Below are 20,380 nucleotides of genomic sequence, written 5' to 3'. Positions count from 1 at the left end.
TAATATGTTACTCAGTTTATTATGAAATCACGTGTGACAAGATATTCTCTTGCGGTAATCTGAACAGCTCCACAGCATTTTTTTTTTCTACCAGATTTGCCAATCATTGTCAAACGGACTTAAATCATCACTGGTCCCCAACCGGTGATTATATTTTCCGGGTTGTGCTTCCTAAATTGGGCCGGGGATTCAGATGACTTTCTCCCCAACAATGGTTTCCTGAATTCCAGTGGAAAAGAACAGTATGTCAGAACAGGAAGAGGGTGCTGTTTTCCCTGCAAAGCCCAGCCCAGAGCTGTCAAGCCTTTGAGCAGGTGGTGATGGAGGGTGTGGAAGCTACACACAGAAAACAGACCAAAACAGAAAAGAGATGTGTCAAGAATAAGTGAGGTATCTTTCCATTTGTGGCAGAACGTGTTTCTCCAGCAGAGTTATGCTTCAGATTTATGAGAAAAGAAAATTTACCTCCTGTTGAAGCAACCATGACAACACTGGCCTCTTGTTTATGTTGTCGAAAATGTGCTCTTTTTTTGTTGTTGTTGTTGACATTTTTGCATTCTGCATTTAACAAAAGAGGATTAGCAATGGAAAAAAATTGTAATATTAAATCTATGTCAGAATGTCCTTTTGCTTGAAAACCAATGTTATCTTAACTTATTTTTTCAATAACTATAATTTTATTTATTTTATTTTATTTTTCAATGATCTCATTAGCATTTCTAATAAGTTCATGAAATAATACAAAGTGAAAATGATTCAGTGTTCTCCCTTTTTTTAAAAAAATTATCCTGTAAATGATCAATTCAGGGGAGTGGCTTAGAGTTTTATAGTTTTAATAAAAAGTTTTCAAAAGAAAAAGCTCAAATAGGAATAAGTACTATCACTCTGAAGAAATGTCCAATGGCACATTACGATATATTAATGACAAAAAGGCTTTTTCAATTCAATTTCAACAATTTCTCAGGCTTTTAAACTGAACTGTCAAGTATGAGCCATCACTACAAAAACGACTATAATTACAAATAGACAAAGTGTGAATGAACTTTTCTCCAGGTTCAGACAAGCAGAAAATGAATCAGCATTAGATAATTCATGTGTAATTACAACTGTCGCTAAAGAAAATACAAAATCAAAAAAGAAAAAAAAAAGTTGCACAGCTTGAAATGGTGAGATTTTAAATCTTTTGTGGTTGCAAAGTTCCCTCATACCTGGTGCCAGCTGGTAGATTTATGTGCAATTTCTTCACAATAAAACATCGACAAAGTTTTTATTAACAACAAGCAGGGATCTTTAGCCAAAACATTAGAAATATCTGCTTTAATATCTGCAATGGTGTCCTTATTTTTGCAAAGTGATTAGATGTAGTGGTAAGAGGGAATAACGAGATACGAAGAAGTGGCAGGGGAAGGAAACGACCAAGGAAGCAACCTGCAGTAAAGGGACGGGGCCATCTGTGTCTCCGCTTTGGTCACCTGTCAGTCACCGGAGGTGTTGCACTTTGACCTGACGTTATGTCTTCATCGTGGCATCTCTGTTCGCTGTAAGTTCCCAGCGAATTCCTCTGTGCATTTTTAAGATGCTGTGCACTCCCATCGTGAATGCCCAGGTCCTACTGAACCGGTTAAAATAGGATGTCAACAAGTGACGCAGCAGAGCTGGAGCTCAGAGTTGCAGGAGTAGGAGGAGGAGGAGGAGAGACAACGACGCCTCAGTGCGCCACAGCTAGAACTGCATGGACTCCAACTGCAAGGTAGCTGAAAATCCCTTTAAAACTCATTTTACGGGACTCTTTGTGATGTGTGTGTAATGGTTTCGCTTCTCGTGGTGTTCTTACACGATTCTGCGCACTTGTTAGGATTCTGTGTGGCTTTTTCACAGCGATTCGAGACGGGTTATTATGAAGGGAGACGAACGCGCGCCAAACTTCGCTTTAAAAACGGCGGTTTTAGAAATTTAAGGGTTATCTGGAAAAAATCTGAGTCGTGTCGTACAAATTAAAGCTGTGATTGATTCAGGACTTCATTTGGGTGAATTCGGCTTTGGAATCATCCCGTCATGTAACATTTTATAAGTTGTATAATACATTGATTTTTATCACGCCATAGTATGGAAACATTCCTTTAATGCTACGTGTGGATTTAACTGTTACAAAGCTATTTTCCTCATTTATTTTGGTCGGTTTATGGATTATCTAATATAATATGACCCATTTAAGTTTCTAGCCCATTTTAGTTGACAGCTCGCATCCATAAAAATAAATTACCTTCCCTTTTTGGCTCTGTGTGGTAGCTATGGACTTCCCAAAGTGCCCAAAAGTGTAATAATAATTTGTAGTTACACGTATCATTTTTAAAATTAAACTTTGAAAATATCAGATTTGTTCATGAATATATAAAATGTTTGCCTAAAACATCAACATGTAGTTATATTTAAAATTGATAAAAGTCATGAATGAAACAAATCAAAAATCAGTTAAAATCATACTTCAACATTTATCCGTATTCAATTAGTTCATGCTTTTTGTACTGCTTTGCACGGGGAATTTATTGAAGGTGTTGCTCTTTTCACCAAATATATTCCGACAGATTTTTTTCAACCTTCAAAACTTGTCATTTTTAAATAATATTGATTAGAGCACTGACTTTAATGAAAAAGACTGACCTAATATATAAATGTATAATGTCCCTCAGCAAGCGTCATTAAATATTTAAATAAATAGTAAAATAATTATGTGCTGGAAAATCTAGACTTTCTTCTCCCCATCATGCTTATGTAATTGCATTTGTAATGAATTATTGTGTGCACATTTATTTTAATCTTTAATCAAATATAGATACATTTAAGTAATGATTTATCTATTTGTCCTTTTATAGATTTTTTTGGGGGGCAATTTTAGACCCCCATACTGCATGTGTAGCTGCATGCCTCCATGCAGATATTTTATTGCACGTACAAAGCACCAGCATCAGGTTGTGCTACTTCAGGGCACAGTTGTTAGCATTTTTACCGGCGAGCTGATACTTGCTCACCGATCTCTGCAGCTCCACCATATATATGCACACTCAATTACTGTCTGTGCATGTTGGAGATCGAGCTTCCCTTGTCCTCCTGCTAATTCCTTCTGAACCAGCCCAGGGTGTACCAGCGTATATAGACTGCAAAGCAAACAGTATTTCTTTAAATTTAACATGCGATGAAGGTGTGGCAGCATTGGGACAAGTCTCACTTTGTCCTGGCCTAGGTTTTGTTGACACTCGCGCAGATGTATCATAAAACCCATTAGGTGGAAGCTCATTAGGCCGAAACTTAACCGGGATTTTAAGGAATAAATCATTTGCAGGAGTTGATCCATTGCATATGCTCGTCAGAGCTGAGCGCACACACCCACACTTTTTTAGTCCTTTCAGTTATGTAAGTGCTAACTGGCAGCTTGTGCACACACCCACAGCGAAGCTGACCTCATGTGGGGGGAAAAAAAGGAAAACAGCAACATCTATTAGGCACATAATGCTGCAACCAAAATAAGCCTCTCGGTTACTCATCGGCTTACAGAGCATCAAAACAAAGAGAGATCAGGCTTCTAGTCATGATAACTGTCTTTTTACATATCAGCTGTCAAATAAAGGCTGAAGTTTGTTTTGTTCTGCTGTCATCAGCAGGTTAAATGTGACTGATACCTGTAAGTTTTTCTCTACTCTAAAGCGAGGGACATCTGCAGTTTATAGTTAAATAGTTGATAAACAATTAATAGTCAAAATTAAGGAAGTGCTGAATTATTTTTCTTTTTTTCTGCAAGTTATTTGGTGAAAAGGCAACATTTTGCAAAAGGTCTTAATAATAATAATAATAAAACTGTCAATGTTAATTTACAATAACAGAATAAAATAATGCTCAAAATTATGCAAAACCAACAAAAGCCATTTTATTAGTGTTTGCATTGACAAATATAGAAATATATGATATAAAGTATGTGGTTTGTAAGCAGCCTTGAAAATTTGGGAATTTATTTTTGTGTTTGTCCTGTAATGAATAAGTTGGAAAGAATGGAAAATGTTTTTTTAAATGATATTTCCATTCTCTGCTCCAGACTTATTTTCATCATATCTTCACTGCAGTATTCCAGCAATCAGTATTTGGGACTCCGAGTTGTTTAGATGACAATATTTTAAAATCCTGCTATAATCCTGCGATTATACCAGGATTATGTAAAATCCTGATATAACCACATTACATCACGATTTAAAAACTTTCTGATTTAAAATCCTGGGTCTGATCTGAAGGGCTTGTGATGCTAAATAGAAATTATTTTTTTTATTTCACAATTAGAATAAAAGGTTTATTGGCTGCAGTCTGTACTCTGAATGAGTCCGTGTTTAGATCAGTCCAGTTCAAATGAGCGTGAATGTTGTAGGTCTTGAAATGGAATTGGTTTTTGTCCAAATGCTAAAGAAGCAGTGAAACATCCTTTTTTTTCCACACATGCTGAATTACAAGCATGTGTTTTATTATTTGTCTCAACATGCAGACATTTAAATCAAACTTGAGCATAAAGTTGTTGTTTTTTTTTGTTTACCGAAAATGACAAAATTGTTTGCAATAGTCTGGAGTTTTGAAATGGAAAATATGCTGGAACCTTGAGAAGCTAAGAAGCTAATTTTCTGCCTTGACTACCGCAATGCTTTGCTAATTTGTCTCCCGGTCTATGCTGTGAAACCTCTTCAAATGCTCCAGATGTGTCTGGTCTTCAGTTAGCCTAAAAGACACGCATGTCAGATCTCTGCGTCCCACTGGCTATCCTTAGCCGGTCGGAACAAATTCAAGTCACTGATGTTAGCTTACTAAAGCTTAATGAAACCCATCTACTTGAATGCACTCATAGGGACATAGTCGCTTCGGTTGCAAAGTATTTTTGGCTAGTAGTGCCTACCCCACCCTCAAGACAATCCAGACTCTTTTCATGTGCCGTTTTACAGTGACCTACCAAAACCTTGTCTCTCTTCGAGAAACTCTTGAAGACTCAATCCTGTAGAGACAATCACCTACCTTTATTTCACTCTTCCTCCATTTCCCGTCTAATCTTGCACCATGTTTCTACACCATTACCTCTGACAGAACCTAACCACATTTTTTAGATAAAAGCATCAGTTTTGTGCATCGACGTACAAATAACTAAGGATGTCTAGGGGCATTTAATTACATTTTAATTGCTTCCTGTTCCCCGAGGGCATCAGTATGGCTTGACACCTAAACCCATTTGTCTCTTCAGATTTGAAAGTCTAGAGAACACGACTTTCAGGTTTGAAAGAAAGCTGGGTACAGCGAAAAAAAAAAGTTCCTCATCTAAATTTGCCAAAACATGATTCTGACAACGATCAAAGAAGAATAAACCTATAATTGCCTCTCTTCCCACAAACCACATCAGCGTTATTAGCTGGTAAAACAACACACACATCACTATACACAGTCTCTGTTTCAGCTAATTATGCCGGCCCAGCCTTGACAACTCTCCACTGTTGGGACTTGAATCCCTCTCGGCCCTTTTACTCTCCACAGCTGTAGGAAAAGGTCAGAAAGATGGCATAATCAAGGCCAATCACAATGAATGACTGATGAGCATTGGGGCCCCTTGATCTCATCATCATTTCAGTGGGGGTCTCTGAACCTCTTGTTACCTTTAATACTTTGATGTCAGATGCACATTTGAAGAAGGAATAACCTAATGACGAGCAGTTGTTGCACCGAGTTGTCTTAAGTGCTGCTATGAAGGAGCACTAATAAGAAACACAAAGCAATTAAGCAGAGAAAGTTAACACACCCCACATTGCACTCTTATGTAGTTCCACCATCTAGAGACCAATTAGTAGGGAAGGGCGCCTTGCTTGAGGCGACTACAGTCCCAGGAACAAGCTAATAATCGACTGCCCCACCCTTCATTTTCTTTGGAGGCCCGACAAGCAAACTTGGCAACCTTTAGTGACCTCTAAATGAAGGATGCCTGAGTCACACTCTTACTTACGAAGGAGAGCTAATAAGTTTGTGTGAACGTCGATCTGATCCACAATGGTAGACGAGCCTTTTTCCCCTTCAAAGGATCTAAAAGCATTAGTATCTCTGCCATGCGAGAACACCTCTTCTACGCCTTAAGGAAAATGAGGTGTAAGACGCTAAAGGTGTATTATCCGTGGAACATTCTGAAAACATGAGGCTGTCTTTCCCCTCCTTCTTTTTCCTCACCTTTCTCTCTGCGTCGCTCTCTCTCTCATGTCTTGTTCCAGCAGGCTTTAATGCATAATATTCTCGGGTGATGCCAGTAAATCATCCCTGAGGGCAAGGTGGGATTGAGCTCTGTATAAGCTTGAGGAAAAATTAAAAAAGGTTACAGTAGGGCTAGGCTATTACTGAAAAACATATCATGATACAAGCAATTCATATCAGTTGATATCGATAATTATTGATTAGTTTTTAACTATCCAAAATGCTGTCAAACTGACCTCTTTTTCTCTTTTATCCAAAATTTCCTCTTGAGCTGTTGTACTCGTCTCTCCACTGTGACCTTTTTTTATTTTTAAGCCGTTATGAAGCAGGGTAGCTAAATCTGAAACTGCTCCCACATCCTCAGGCATACTGTATAAACCTCACCGTATAAACTGATGGTTGAGAAGCATACTAATCACCTGCATTTCTTGTGACAAGGTCCTTCATTTCTCACATTCTGAATGGACCCTCTAGCAAGTTTGATAAGCTAGTTGGGTGCCTATTCCCATTTTGTTTTCACTAGGGCATCCACCGCACAACTGTCAGTGCTGCTCTCAGTAGCTGTCACGCTACACGTCTTTGCCACTGGTTGCATTGACTCCCAGCATTATCAACTCGGTGTTGTATACTAAGCAGTTTGATGTGAACACTGTTTCTCTTCTGAGCAGTTTCCCGTGCGAGTTGGTGCGTCATCGAGTACGCATCTGCTGTCTTGAAAATGTACCTTTGTCCTCTTTAAGCGAAGACTTTTGAGGACTGAAGTAGACCCAAGTATGTTGGGGGCAACGTGAAACTGCTGCTGCGCATGTTACTCTACTCACCAGGTTGTTGCTAGGTAACCAAAGAGTGAGTGAGTTAGTTGATACCAACAACCTTTCTTAGCTGGTGGTGAGAGGTTGAGTGGTTAAAGTCTTTCTTCTGCCTACATCCCCCAGAATGCTGTGCAGTTCTGGATTGGAGTTCAGTGAAATCATCAAAATTTGATCGGACGTATTTTCTGTTATTCTGGATCGTGTGTCTATCGCAATGGATGTTGTTATTGTTTTTTTGCCTAGCCCTATGTCACACACATGAAAAAATTCAGCCTCCTAACTGTACATTTTGATAAAAAGTGGAAGTGAATGCCCTTTTAGAGACAATTCCTGACATTACATTTGCTGTGTTTACTCAAGAGTTGATCCTTGCTGCACTGGTTTGACATACCAGCAGTGGGTTGCAGCAGCGGATTGCACATATGCAAGTTTTAGTGACTCCGCGAGTGGGCGTCTTCACTCGATTCGCTGGCTGGAGGAGAAAGTGTTGACTTGTTACATAAACCCAGCAAATCAGACTTACACTTTCGGAGCAATAAAGGCAAGAGGAGTGGTTTAACTCTCCTTTGGCCTTATCTTCAGACCGGTTCCATCCTGCAGTAATTATATCACTGCAGCCACACACAGAGAGTCAATGATCCACTAGTGAGTCATGATTAATTTTTCATAATTGGTAAATTATAGATATTTTTTCCTGTTTTAAGGTACTTCTTAAACTTTTAAACATTTACAAGGCTCAGTCGTAACTCCTATTACATCACTTCAGCTGCTAATACAGTGAAATGGGTCTTTTTTTAAATGCCTCAGATAAATACTAGAAATGCAGTTAAGCACTAGAACCATCAACAGGGAAAACGTAGCAGCCAGAATTGTGTTGAATCACAAAGTTTGTGACATTTTTTTCCCCTCTTGTTTATCTTATGAAACCCTCCATTGCCACAAGAAAACGAGTTGCTGTGTTTTTTTGTGTTGCTATATCATCAAAGTGGAAAAAATGAACCCGTCATTCCAGGATAACCTTTGTGTTTTATCAGCATTTCCCCAGACACTATCCAGTCCATGACTGTTGGTTACTCAAGCAGGGTTTTTTTGTACCGAAGACATTAATGATTGTGAACAGCTGGAATTTATAGTAATAATTGATGAGGACTGCAGGGGAAACACCGCAGCAACATTATTTGCTATTTCCTCGAGGTGCAGCTGTCCACCTTTCTTCCTCCGTCACTGTGGTTGACTGTGAAACCACAAGTGTGACAAATTGTACTCCTTAGTCATAGTGAGGGATTTGCTCAAGCTCTGGTTTGTTCCCAGTTGGTTCCCTTCTAGGGTTGCAATTTAGTAGCCGTGCAGTTTAGTTCAGCTCACAAATAGACTCCTCTTACTCTGAATGCACACGTTTAAAAATGTTGAACTGTTTCATCCTTGATATTTTCTGATATGATCTCGGGTAAATATACAGAAGGGTCTTGTGGAGGAATCCATGTTTAACAAGGGACGTCCTGAATCAATATTTGAGGAATTTCTTGAGCGATCATAGCAGAGTGGCTGACTGCCTCCGATCCCTTTATCTCTAATGCTTAGAGCTACTTTGAAACGGATACACAACAGGGTACATGTCAATAACTTCAATGTGAAACTTGGAATTGTCAAAAATATTTTAAATAGCTTCACATATGTGGAACAAAGAAACCCTTGCAGACGTGTTTAAATTCTGGCAGAGCCCCAACCGCGCCGAAGCTTATAATGAATACCATCCTTAATCCCTGTTGGCATTGTTGTGTGGCTATTTTCGAGTTGCCTTGCTGATTGCTGCCATTTTCAACAAACATACAGTAATATGTCTTTCTTTGCTCCCATTTCTCCTTCAGAAACACCAATAACCATTGATTCTTTTTGAAGTGACCTCCAGTTTCTTTTGAGTGAAACAAATGGTTTTAGTGATAGTGAAGGGAGAATATAAGCCCAATTGTTGGCTCCGCAGATAACATTTAATTTATAAGTAAGATGATAGAAGTATAACTGCACAATATATCACACATTTAGTGTTACCACAGCATCGTTGCAGTCGATATCGCAAAGAATGACTTAGGCTACACAATAAATGATTGTGAATTATTTATGAGCACTATGTACCAATATATTGCTATGCCAGTTGCAACTTGTTCAATAAAACAACAATAACTTGAAGAGAAATTCCTGGTGACATTTCATTCATGTAGATTAGTAACTTTTCTTCATTTTTTTTGTGTTTTGCAACCGGTGTTGCCCATTAATATTTCCCCATATGTGTTTTTGTGGCCACAGAAGTGTCTGAATTTGAGTCTGGGAATTTCACTGTGTCATATTTTATTATTTCAAATTCTTACTCTAAGATCTGGACTACTAAGATACACGTTTTAAACCAAGACATTTCTTGTTTTAGCTGCTTTCATCTCATCATTTCTTTTAATTCGGATTTCTTAACCGTGGAAAAATTGCCAAATTATTTTGTTTCTCACACCTGAGAAAATGTTCATATTATGCAAGATCGACGAAGACATGGAACGTGACCTTTGTAGTCCAATGAAGAAATGAAACAGTCCGTGTGAATTTCTCCCTTACTTTCTGATTGGACTTTCCCCCCTCAATCATAGGAAGGTTGAGCTTATCTCTGCATGTGTGTGTCTTCTTCTATCACATTTTTCCTTCCTATCAACATTCCTCTGTTGTGCTCGGATACAGCTCTCTGTGAGCAGCCGCTATCTTTGTGTCTTAATCTGCTTGTCTTCTGAGCAATATGTAATCTGGTCTTCCCAATGATTGTATAGACTTGTTCTAGTCTATTTTTTAATAAGCTTTAAATCATAATCATTGAAATGAGTAGAAATAAACCACTCCATGTGAAATGAATGCATAAAGATATGTTGTTGATAATTTTGTGATTTTAATTAGATGCATCTGTCAGATAGGTTCATTCTTCAGATAAAAATTAAGAAGTAAAAGTAATAGAAAATGCACTATGTTAAAATACCATATTTTGCACAATATCTCCCTAATTCTGCATATTGGCTTCCACACAACTCAATTTCACTCACCAAAGTGTGATTACTTCACTTCCTAGTGAAATAATCAGGCAAAACCAGCAGTTCAATCAGATAAATCTGATAAATCAACTTTTAAGCAATGTGAACAATGTGAATATTTGCATCAAAAATACTCTGAAGTAAGGGATCAGTCTGATTTCAAATGTTATCCTGCTCGTTTCTTATTAGTGAACACCAGGACAACACATCAGCAGACAGTCTAGGAAAGGACAAGGCTTATCATTGGGGTCATTCAGAGGTCAAGATCCAGAACGCTGCTGGCTCCATCCTCGTCACCAGCATCATACTCCGACTCTCCAAGCCGAAGCTGGGACTAGAGAAGACTCTAGAGGCGTGGTCCAGGTACGGAGCGTTTTGTTTTACAATATCTGCCCATAAAGGTTCATTCTGCCATTTAAATCACATGTTTTTCTAACATTTAGTCAAACAGTAATTGAATCTTTGTACCTGGTTTGCTGCCCTCCATTTGCGATGCACTACCGTCTTACGGTGGTGTGCACAAGGAAGTGGCTTTTTTTTTTTTTTTCCACAAAGGTTGTAATGAAACTCCTAAATAAAGTGTGGGAAGTCTTTCAGGAAGTATAATTTAGTATTGTTTCAGTTGATGCGTCATATAGTTTCTCAGATCATCCTCCAGTTGGCTAATTACTCTCCTTGTGTTTCCTTCTTGAGTCAGTATTGCATGAACTCTACCAGATATTTCCTGTTAATTTCTTGCAAAAAAAAAATCACTTTATATTTTAGATGCATGAATATGAATCACATTGTGAAAAGAATGACTCTACATTATTTATTTTCTGTAAGTTTGCACACTGCCGTGTGGCTTGTCAACGGAGATCAGAGTCTCCCGCTTCAACCCCATCTCTCATCTGCCTGCAGTCATATTAGACTTTTATTCCCTTATATAGACATCTTGAATATAGGGTGTGTGTTATTGTTCCTTTGTTCCTCCTTCTTCGAAGAGTGAACGAAGAGAGAACAAGCGGTGCAAAGTCGGAGAACATCTGACTCTGGGAAAGCTGTTTAGAGAAGAACAAGGAAGCGAGGAATGCCGACAATCTGGTTGATCAGCGTTCCCGTGGAAATTGTTGGCTGTGTAATCCCTCTAATGTTTGCGCTTAAAAACATTACAGAGACAAGAGGAACGACGGTCCAAGAGGAAGAAATTATTGTTAAAACCTTTGTGTAGATTTGCTTATTCTTGCTATAACCTACTAATAAAATGTATTTTTTTCATTTTTTTAAAATATCAGATTGATTTCACATTTAAATCTCTCTCTCTCTCTCCCCCTCTCTTGTTCCCTCCCTCCATCCCTTGTTTCCAGTTTGGTTGACCCAGAGTTAGCCGAGATCAAGAACAGCGCCTTGCAGGTAAAGATAATTTCTCGTGAAAGTGATACAACAAATTACAGTTTTTGAGCCGACATTATTCAAAGTGTTCCCGCTCTAAACAAGAGGAGAGTTCAAAGCTTCCAGTTCTTTAGAACCAGGTGACGGTTTTCTGTGATTGGATCTTTGAGTGACACTTAAAAACATCTGAGATTGATGGTTATTTTAACAGTTGGAAGAGACAGGGTGTGTGTGTGCATGTGTGTGTGCGTGTGTGTGTGTGTGTGTGTGTGTGTGTGCGCCTTTGTGTCCCTGGAACTCTCTCATGCCTTTCAAAATAACCTGTTTGACAAGGCTTCAATCTCTAAAATAGCTATTGCATGGGAACGTACGCTTTTAAAAAGCTCCCGCTGAAGTCAGCATGTATTTAGAAATTGTGATAGCACATGAGAGGAAAAAATAGGAATTATGATAGCAGCCTTCCTGCTGTAAAAGTCAGGAAGCTTTTTTCAAGGCTGCTTAGGAATTTGCATTGGTGAGATAAGGATGATAAGAGCAAGTTGACTTATGAAAACAACTACTGAAACACACAGTTATGTAATGGATGTACTGAAAATACACAGCAGCACCTTGCAAAAGTATCCCTGTTCGTTCAATATTTTTGACATGTTACGATGACAACATGATGCATTTTATTGGGACTTTACGCAGCAGGCTAGTGCATAGTATTGTGTAATTGGGAAGGGAAAGAAAAATGATACATGTCTTAACAGATTTTCACAATCAAAAACCATAAAAGCAATTGTGTGGCAATCACCACGCTTTATTTTGATATCTGTAAATAATATCCAGTGAAATCAAGTTTCTTCAGAAGTGACAGATTGTTTTTAGGAAAACATTAGTCAACAAAAAGCAGAGTCAAGACAAAGGAACACCAATGAATTTTTTAGTGCAAGGCTGTATTCTAATATGATTGTTGCTATGTCCAGTTCACACAACAAAATTTTAAAATCATCGTCCGATTTTCAAAACCTGAGACCACCACAGGATGATAGATCTTAGGTATAACAGGTGTGGGGTCATATAGTGTGTGGTGTCCAGCTATGCGACTGGAGCAACACAAACCAATTTTCACTCACCGACAGCGAGATCTCAGACGGATATCCTCTCACATAACGTCTTGCATAACTTCTCGACACCAAACGTGTGAGTTCAGAGTAACCAAACGGGGCTAACCGGGAAAAGGTAATGCCGACAGCTTCTGGACTATATTCAACACAGAAAAAAAAAACAATGTCTGCCAGATTTTCTGGTCTGCCATGGCAGCTTTGTCTTCTGAGTATTTTGGAGTCCCCTCCCTTTCTAATTAACTAAGCAACACATTCATTAGACTCTGTTGTGTTTCTCTTCAGGGAACACCACACATACCAGGACAATCCAACATGTCGAATGCCCCAGATTTTACATCAGAGTGGTCCCAATGTCTTGCCGAGTGATTCTTAATACACCACGCACAACAGCAATAATCCTTGAGAGGCATCCCGATAATTGGGGCGTCCTTAAGGCTGTTGGAAGGAGAAAACCATGACAAGAATCTGCATAAAAATCTTGCAGTGTGAACCAGACAGTAGGTAACTCTGGAGGGGCTGCAGAGATCCACATTGTTTATTATATAAAATCCCAATAAAGTACATTGAGGATTATGGTTGTTATGTGGCTAAATATCAAAGATTAAGGATCAGTTGTGTTTATGCATGGTTCTGTGTCTCGGGAGGAGTATTTTGTGATGAGAAAAGAACTTGTTTTGAGGCAGATCCAGCACATTCAGTCAGTGACGGTAATGTTGTGTATCTCAACAGGTTAATGGAACTTCATCCAGCTCCTCCATAGAAACAACCAGCGCATGTCCATCGTCAGAGGCAATCCTGTTTTCAGCCAAGAAGAGAGAAAAACTCCTCAATGTTGTTAACCGTGATCTGGGAATAACCGGGAACCTGAACAGAACTCACATTCTTCCTAATAGTAACACCAGAGTAAATGAACATAATAATAATGACTTGTACGGACGACCCTGTGAGTCACAGTCCAGACGGTGCCCCGGATCTTTAACTGGAACTGAAAAAGACAAAAAACAACACCAAACACACCTTGAAAACCATTCTTATTTTGGCAACTGTTCGGATGAGCCTGTACCCATGTTGTCTTCCACCATGGTGACAGTTCTCGCTCCTCAGTGGGGTAGTCGTGTAAGGCGGACCAAAAGGTTTGATGGAACTGGATATTCAGAAGCTCAGGCGGATTTACAAGAAGGTGCAAATACGTCACCAAATCACCAACAAGGTGTGAAGAATGTGTTGACGAATGGATCGAACATTCCAAGGAGAGTCCTGGGAACCAGAAGTAATACAGTGGGCTGGTCAAGTAAAAGTGATCCTTCAAGCTTGGATTTCAACACTAAAAAGGACATGATTTCAACTGTTTCATTAGATTCGGGTGCTATAAGCCCTTTAGCCACTTCTCCAACGTCTTGGTCTCACCTCTCCCCTAACCTTAATGAACAAAGGCATCCCCAAATGGACCTCCAAGGTCGACAATCATCTCTTAGCACAAATCCAGCAACGAGCAGCTTTCTCCTGTCTTTTAGAAGAGTTAACCCCAATACCACAAACTCCAGTCAAATTCCTGTCCTCCCTGAGGGGAAGTCCTCATCTCGGAACTGCTCTCTCAATAATAATGAACAAGAGAGACCAAAGTCTGTCCTCTCTCCTTCTCCGGTTTCTTACAGGACAACTGAAACTGGACCGGTACTCTCTCCTGTCGGCCCCGATCATAGAGAGAGAAACGTATCCGAGAAGTTTTCGTTCCTAACTTCACCAACAAGCAGAACTATGAAAGACAATTCTTATACCCAGCAGTCTCAGATGACCCAAACTAGTTTTACATCTTCCAAACCTACATTTCAGAGGCAACAAAATTGTGAGAATGTGGACAACACGATCCCTTTCTCAGAGAGCTCGATTTCTCCTACTAGATATTTTCCGCTTGATCACTCTGCTCCTTCAAAAACTCACAGTCTTCCAAGGCGAGCAAACCTGAAATCCACTTCCTGGTGGAAACAAGTTTCTCAGGAAGGCAGTTCTCCTCTCAGTGTGAAAAACACAAACAAGAAAGACTACGAGAAAACGGACTCTCCGAGTCTGACAGACAACAAAAGACTGGGTAGTTATATGCTTAACAGTGATAACAACAACACAGTGGAGTTGGCTCGCAAAAGCAACATCAACCGCTCTTTAAAGATGCGGTCACCTGAATCAGAAAGAACTGCCATCCAGCAGCGTGGCTTAAATGGAGACAATAGACAACCACAAAAACCTCAGAGTATGCCTGATTGTCGGCCTGCTTCTAAAGTTAGCACAGTTTTAGCGCAAACAACACAAAAGCAAACCAAGGTTCCAGACAAGAATGATGAAAGAAAGACTTTGCTCTCGGCTCGTGTGCCTTCGTCTACTTCATTTACTCCCATGACCTCAAATCTGCCCACAGATAGCTTTGGTAAATACAATGGTTCTCCACTGAAATCCACCAGTGCACCTACATCTCAAAACAAAATGGACACACAAAAGTTGAGCAAACCCCCTCTTTTCCACAGTTATTCCTCTGCAGCGAGCAATCAACCTTATCCTTCTCAAACTACCTACGACAGCTCCTCGAGTTCAAACACAAAACATACGCTTTCTTTCCAGTCTCAACAGGCTTCTTCTAACAACAGTGTTCACTCTTCTTCAGCTCAAACATCAACATTTACCAGTAAATCCAACGTCTCACCTCTTGGTTTTAAAAGAAGTTATGTCTGCCTTCCTAAACCGTACCACACTAAACCCGTGACAAGCCTTATTCCTTCGGTAAACACTCTCAATAAAACAAGAGGCAGCTACACACCAGCCACTCCAACCACATCCTCTGCTAACACTCCTCGTAGCCCGTCCACCCTGAGCCCTCCTGTCGCTTCCACCATGACGTCACCAATTCCTGTGAGTGCCTCCTCTCTCCTAACACCCCCGGCAACTCCAGTAATCGCTAGTCCCACCTCAGAACCTTCTCCCCCCAAGTTAAAAAGCATAGTTTATAACAGTCTAGAAAGAGAACCAAAAAACCATGGAAAGAGAGAGCGGCGAGTAACGTGGCAGGACTCGGTGGATGGACAGTGTTCAGAGTCGGTCAGTGTGGAGAAGCCAGATCTTCCCCAGGTCCAGGCAAACAACTCTTCAGCTCCCACAAAGCTCACCCAAAGTCCCCCCTCTGCCTTCTCGTATCCACAGTCAGGTAGTCCAGAAGGGGGTGACCACAAGGCTTTTAACAACACACAGCCGGGAAAAGGGGGGAAATATCGCTCCTTATCATCCGACTGTGCTGAGGTAGTGACCAGGGAGCGTGGCGTAAACAAGCAGACAGTTGGTGACACCATGAGCTCCGACCAGGGAGTACAGGGCCCGTTTACAACCAGGCAGGAACGTACGCTGTCAGTGGAGTCTGGCACAGTTCAGTGTCGTCACTCCGCTCCCCTTTCCCTCCCTCCTGACTTCCCCAGTGGGTATAAAAATCGCTATAGCACCCCACCTTACTCTACACTAATGTCTACCAGGCAGACAAAAGGAGAGCTGAAGACCTTACCACAGACATTTCTGATTTCCCAACCTTCCCATTTGAATCATGCTCCACAGACTTCATCAGATGCTAACCTATTTGTCTCCACTTTCAAACCCCCTTTGTCGCCTGTCAGACCATCCCAGGCTTGTTTAAAGCCTTTCCAAAGCGGAACTGCAAAACAAGAAAGCTCGGTATGCAGTCTGTCAGACACTGACCGGGTCAACAATAATAACCTTCAAGGCCTCGTCCAATATCAGCCAAATAGTCAGCTACAGCTTTTTGACAACAGGGTTCATATCACCTCACAGTCTCTTTTAGGTGATGAGGAACACAGCTTCTCTTCAACCTATGTAACTGAAACACTTGTTTACAAAATTAAATCTAAATCAGATGTAGCTGCAGACACCCCAAAGGACACCACACCTACATCTTCACAACACAACGCAAACACTTTGGTTTCTGTGGAGACCAAGTTTAAGCCGCAGCCAGGCTCAGCGCAGAGTAATGAAGTAGTTGAAAGGTCGCACAGGCATTCTGATCAGAGCTCCAGTGATGGCAGGTCAACAAAGGGTGAACCCAGTCTTGAAGAAACTAGTGACGCAGGCGCCAACGAGAGCGTTCTGGGTAAAAGTAGGTTTTATTCAGTTGAGGTTAATAATGAAGAAAGTCCTAAGAAAAGCCGGTTTGGCATAAAGAGAAGCGTCAGCACACCAAGCTCTGGTTTACCTAGGTCAGAGTCGGACAGGGTCGCCAAGAGTTACAACAAAATGGACCAGATGTTTAACAAGCTGAAGCAAAAATTCAGCTCCAAGCGAACAGAGGAGGACTCGTCCTTCCCATTTAAGTGGAGGCGCACTTCCCAAATACCTTCTCTCAGTGGATCAAGCGATGTGAGCAGTGTCAGCGAAGCCAGCGCAGACAGTACCAAAACTCTGGAGGAACGAAGACAGGAGGAGATGGTGCTGAAAGACAATGCAGTGAAAACAGAGGGCACGAAAAGACAAACTGACAATAGATACACTCTCGTGCCAGCACGGTCTGTTGGAGAAAGAAAGCCAGGAAATGATTTGCCCATCTGGTCAGAACATCCCACTCAAGGCAACAAAAGAGAGGATCCGAATTCTTGTGCCGCACCTCAAAGTCAAATTCATCTGACAGTCCATGGCCCAGTTGAAAAGTTTGAAATGTGTGAAAACAGTGAGAGACAGCATACAGCCACAAGCCAGTTCCTCTCCTTTTCGAATCACAGTATCGATGGGAGCCTCAGCCCTAATTTTGCTTATCCAAGTCAGAGCAGGAAGTCTACACCCAGCCCCAGGAGTCCCTTCTCACCATTTTCTTCTCTTTCACCTGTCTCCCCATTTTCCGCTGCGGAAGTTTTCGAGGACAACGTATTCTTCAGCCCAAAGCTCCAGCGGCGCAGGGAATCCTCCTCTCCATTTGAACCCGTGGATGGAATCAGGTTGGGAGTCTCAAGAAGGAGCCGGGTGTCTACCGGTCCCCCCACTTCAAGTCCAGGAAAGGAAAATGAACCCTTTACGTCATCGTACGCGGATTTAAAGTATGGTATTGAACCAGGGAGATCCTTCTCTGTAAGCTCTGTCCTCTCCAGTCGACCGGCACGGCCTGGACGGATTTCGACTGGGGCCAGGTTTATGAGCGTGGGCGATCTTTCTCACCCCGCTCTATCTCCCGCAAATGGCGGCAATGAGTTGCACCAGAGGTCCATCACACCTGCCGAAACGGGACCGTTTTATACCCAGCCTGAACACGACCCTCGCATGTCACGTTTCCCCTGTGATGCTGAGAAGATGCGATCCAGATCCCTCCCTCGATCACTGACTCAGTGCTTGGCAAAGTGGAGCTCAGGAGTGCCCCCTTCTCAGTCCAGCACCGGTACTCCATCAAGCGCAGGTCTTCTTCGTAGCCCCAGCATGAACATCTGCCACTTTTCATGGGATGCAGAGGGTCCCCCGACCCCTCCTCCGACGCCTCCCCTCTCACCGGTAACCAGACTCATGTCCAGACCTACTAGTCTTCCTGCTCCCACCTTTCCCAGCTCACCAGAAGCAGCAGACCCAGCAGATGGCCAGTCATCCAGAGTGCATCGGCCCTCCAGGGGATTTGTGTCCAGTCTCAACACTTTTGACGAATCCTCAGACAGTAACTCTGACACAACAACAGACGATGAATATTACATAGACTCAGACGGTGGAGAAAAGGAGACAGAGCTGTGAAAGGAGTCTGGATGAGAACAAAAAGCAGGAAACTTTGTAGAGAGAAATCTGGGGGTTTTTTTGTTGTTGTTGTTTCTTTGCGATGACTCTTTTGTGTCTCCTGTTTTTGTTTATTTTGCAACCATAACCATAAAGACATGAGGGTAGCTCAGACAAAGAGTTGCCTTGCTTGAGCTGCTTTTTAAAATTTGTGTACCAAGTCCTGGCAGGAAGTTGGGTTACTGCATGAGCAAGCCTGATACAATCAGCATAGTTTCATGTACAGTGTATTCTAATTTGTATGCAGCTCCTCGGTTTATAAATACCAAATGGTGATTGATTTTAACATTTGTAGTGTTGTGGCATGGTGGATGTGACCAGCGCTTCTAAGTATACATATGGTTGTTTTTTAAAAGAACAAAGCACTCTGTAAGGTTTAAGCTATTGGCATAAGCTCTGTCTTCAGCTTTGCATTTCATTCTGCCAGGTGACAATAAGCACGAAGGTGCATGATATGCTGTCCTGTGAGGTTTCATGATCTCTATTGTCTTTGACCATTGAAGGGAGTAAAAACTGTTGTTCTCAAGGATTTGAAATGTCTGTAAATATGAGAATTGTACACTGGAATTGAATTTATTAATATTTTCTGTCTTAACATTCTGCTCTTGTTTGCACAAAGACAATCTCAAATCTTAATATATCTGTTTTATAAATAAATCTGACTTTTCTAACATAACCTTTTTGACTTTCCCTGTGTTATTTATGTCTGTGTGATGATTTCTAGAGGTAATAAAGTTTAATTTGCATGTAAGGCAAAAGGAATAAAAGCCTAAGGCGCCGTTCCTGTTGAGTGCCAACGACAATCTGTGCTACAGGTGGAGCCATCCAAAAGCCTCACTGTGTGCAGCTCCTCCCTGTCGCTAGTAGTTGTGGCAACCAGTGAGCTGCTGTGGTGATGGTTAGATAAATCATCCTTTGACCCCAGTGGTTGATCAACGCTCTGCGTGTTTGCTGGAAGTGTACTTTGTGACTTTCCGAGGCGCTTTGACACCAAGGCAACACATTCTGTTTCAGATTATCAAGCCCTGACATCATCTGGGAAGGGCTTTGCTGCTTCACAGCATATGTCCTCCTGAATGCACTGCCTTCACATCCACTGTTCCATTTTGCAAAACATTCTTTTACAGAGGAAAGCCGTTGTGGTGGATGTAGCAATACCAAGTGACTACATCAGGAAAAAGGTGCATAAGAAACTGGAGAAATACCAGGGCCTCAGAGAGGAACTGGAGAAGGCCTGGAAGGTGAAGACCACAGTGGTGCCTGTGGTCATCGGGGCCCTCGGGGCAGTCACCCCCAAACTGGAGCAGTGGCTAAAACGGATCCCAGGAACAACATCAGACATCTCAGTCCAGAAATGTGTAGTTCTAGGCACAGCCAAGATACTGTGCAGAACCCTCAAGCTCCCAGGCCTCTGGCAGAGGACCCGAGCTCAGAGGATGAAAGAGACCACCCGCAGAGGGTGAGAAGAGGATTTTTTTTTTTGCTCCCAGTTAGCCAGATTTTCTTGTCCCTTGAGCTCTTGCGAAGAATTCATCAGACTTAAGTTTCTATCTTAAGACTTTGGAAGTTTAATTAATTTAGACTTGTCATGATCGGTCTCACAGAAAGTATTTAGTTTGAGTCTTTGTAATGTTTTATTTTTAAGCATAAAAGCTTAAAAAGGAATAAATCAGTGTCATGAAATCAGTGTCATGGATCTTTTGGTTCTTTGTGTTTAGGCGTTGGCAGCAAGAACAATTTCACTACTTGGAGGCCAAAAGTAACAGTTCGGCAGATATAAGGCTTTTATTTTTTTTTTTGTACATGCATGTTGATGTTTAGGGAGGACAGATTTCTCAGGTTCTTTGCCAGATCCTGCTGGCTTTTTTTTTTTTTTTTGTTTTTTTCATTTTACACCTCTGATGATAAAATAACTACGTGTCAGACTTTGGCATCTCAGGCACTTCGGTGTTAATTTTTGCTGCTAGAAACAAAGTGC

The 20,380-nt window shown here is 41.2% G+C and overlaps 1 protein-coding gene across 1 annotated transcript; it reads left to right on the top strand.

Annotated features, from left to right (window-relative positions):
* The first annotated feature begins 1,487 nt into the window (after nucleotides 1–1,487).
* On the top strand, nucleotides 1,488–19,078 carry LOC103135332 (mucin-16-like). Its single transcript, XM_007547978.2, has 4 exons — nucleotides 1,488–1,750; nucleotides 10,319–10,492; nucleotides 11,476–11,521; nucleotides 13,339–19,078. Exons 1-4 carry the CDS (start codon nucleotides 1,632–1,634, stop codon nucleotides 18,361–18,363), a joined length of 5,364 nt encoding a protein of 1,787 aa, XP_007548040.1. The 5' UTR covers nucleotides 1,488–1,631; the 3' UTR covers nucleotides 18,364–19,078.
* Nucleotides 19,079–20,380: the final 1,302 nt, after the last annotated feature.

Source organism: Poecilia formosa, unplaced genomic scaffold, assembly GCF_000485575.1.
Source record: "Poecilia formosa unplaced genomic scaffold, Poecilia_formosa-5.1.2 Scaffold24, whole genome shotgun sequence".
Lineage (NCBI taxonomy): Eukaryota > Metazoa > Chordata > Actinopteri > Cyprinodontiformes > Poeciliidae > Poecilia > Poecilia formosa.
The sequence above is the reverse complement of the archived record's forward strand: the minus strand, read 5'-3'. Positions and strand labels throughout refer to the sequence as shown.

What these genes read in the sequence shown, in the direction of transcription:
- LOC103135332 (XM_007547978.2), top strand. Translation starts at nt 1,632, where the DNA reads ATGTCAACAAGTGACGCAGCAGAGCTGGAGCTCAGAGTTGCAGGAGTA. An exon ending in GCATGGACTCCAACTGCAAG is followed by an intron (nt 1,751 to 10,318) that starts GTAGCTGAAAAT and finishes GTTTCTTATTAG; the next exon opens with TGAACACCAGGACAACACAT. An exon ending in ACTCTAGAGGCGTGGTCCAG is followed by an intron (nt 10,493 to 11,475) that starts GTACGGAGCGTT and finishes CCTTGTTTCCAG; the next exon opens with TTTGGTTGACCCAGAGTTAG.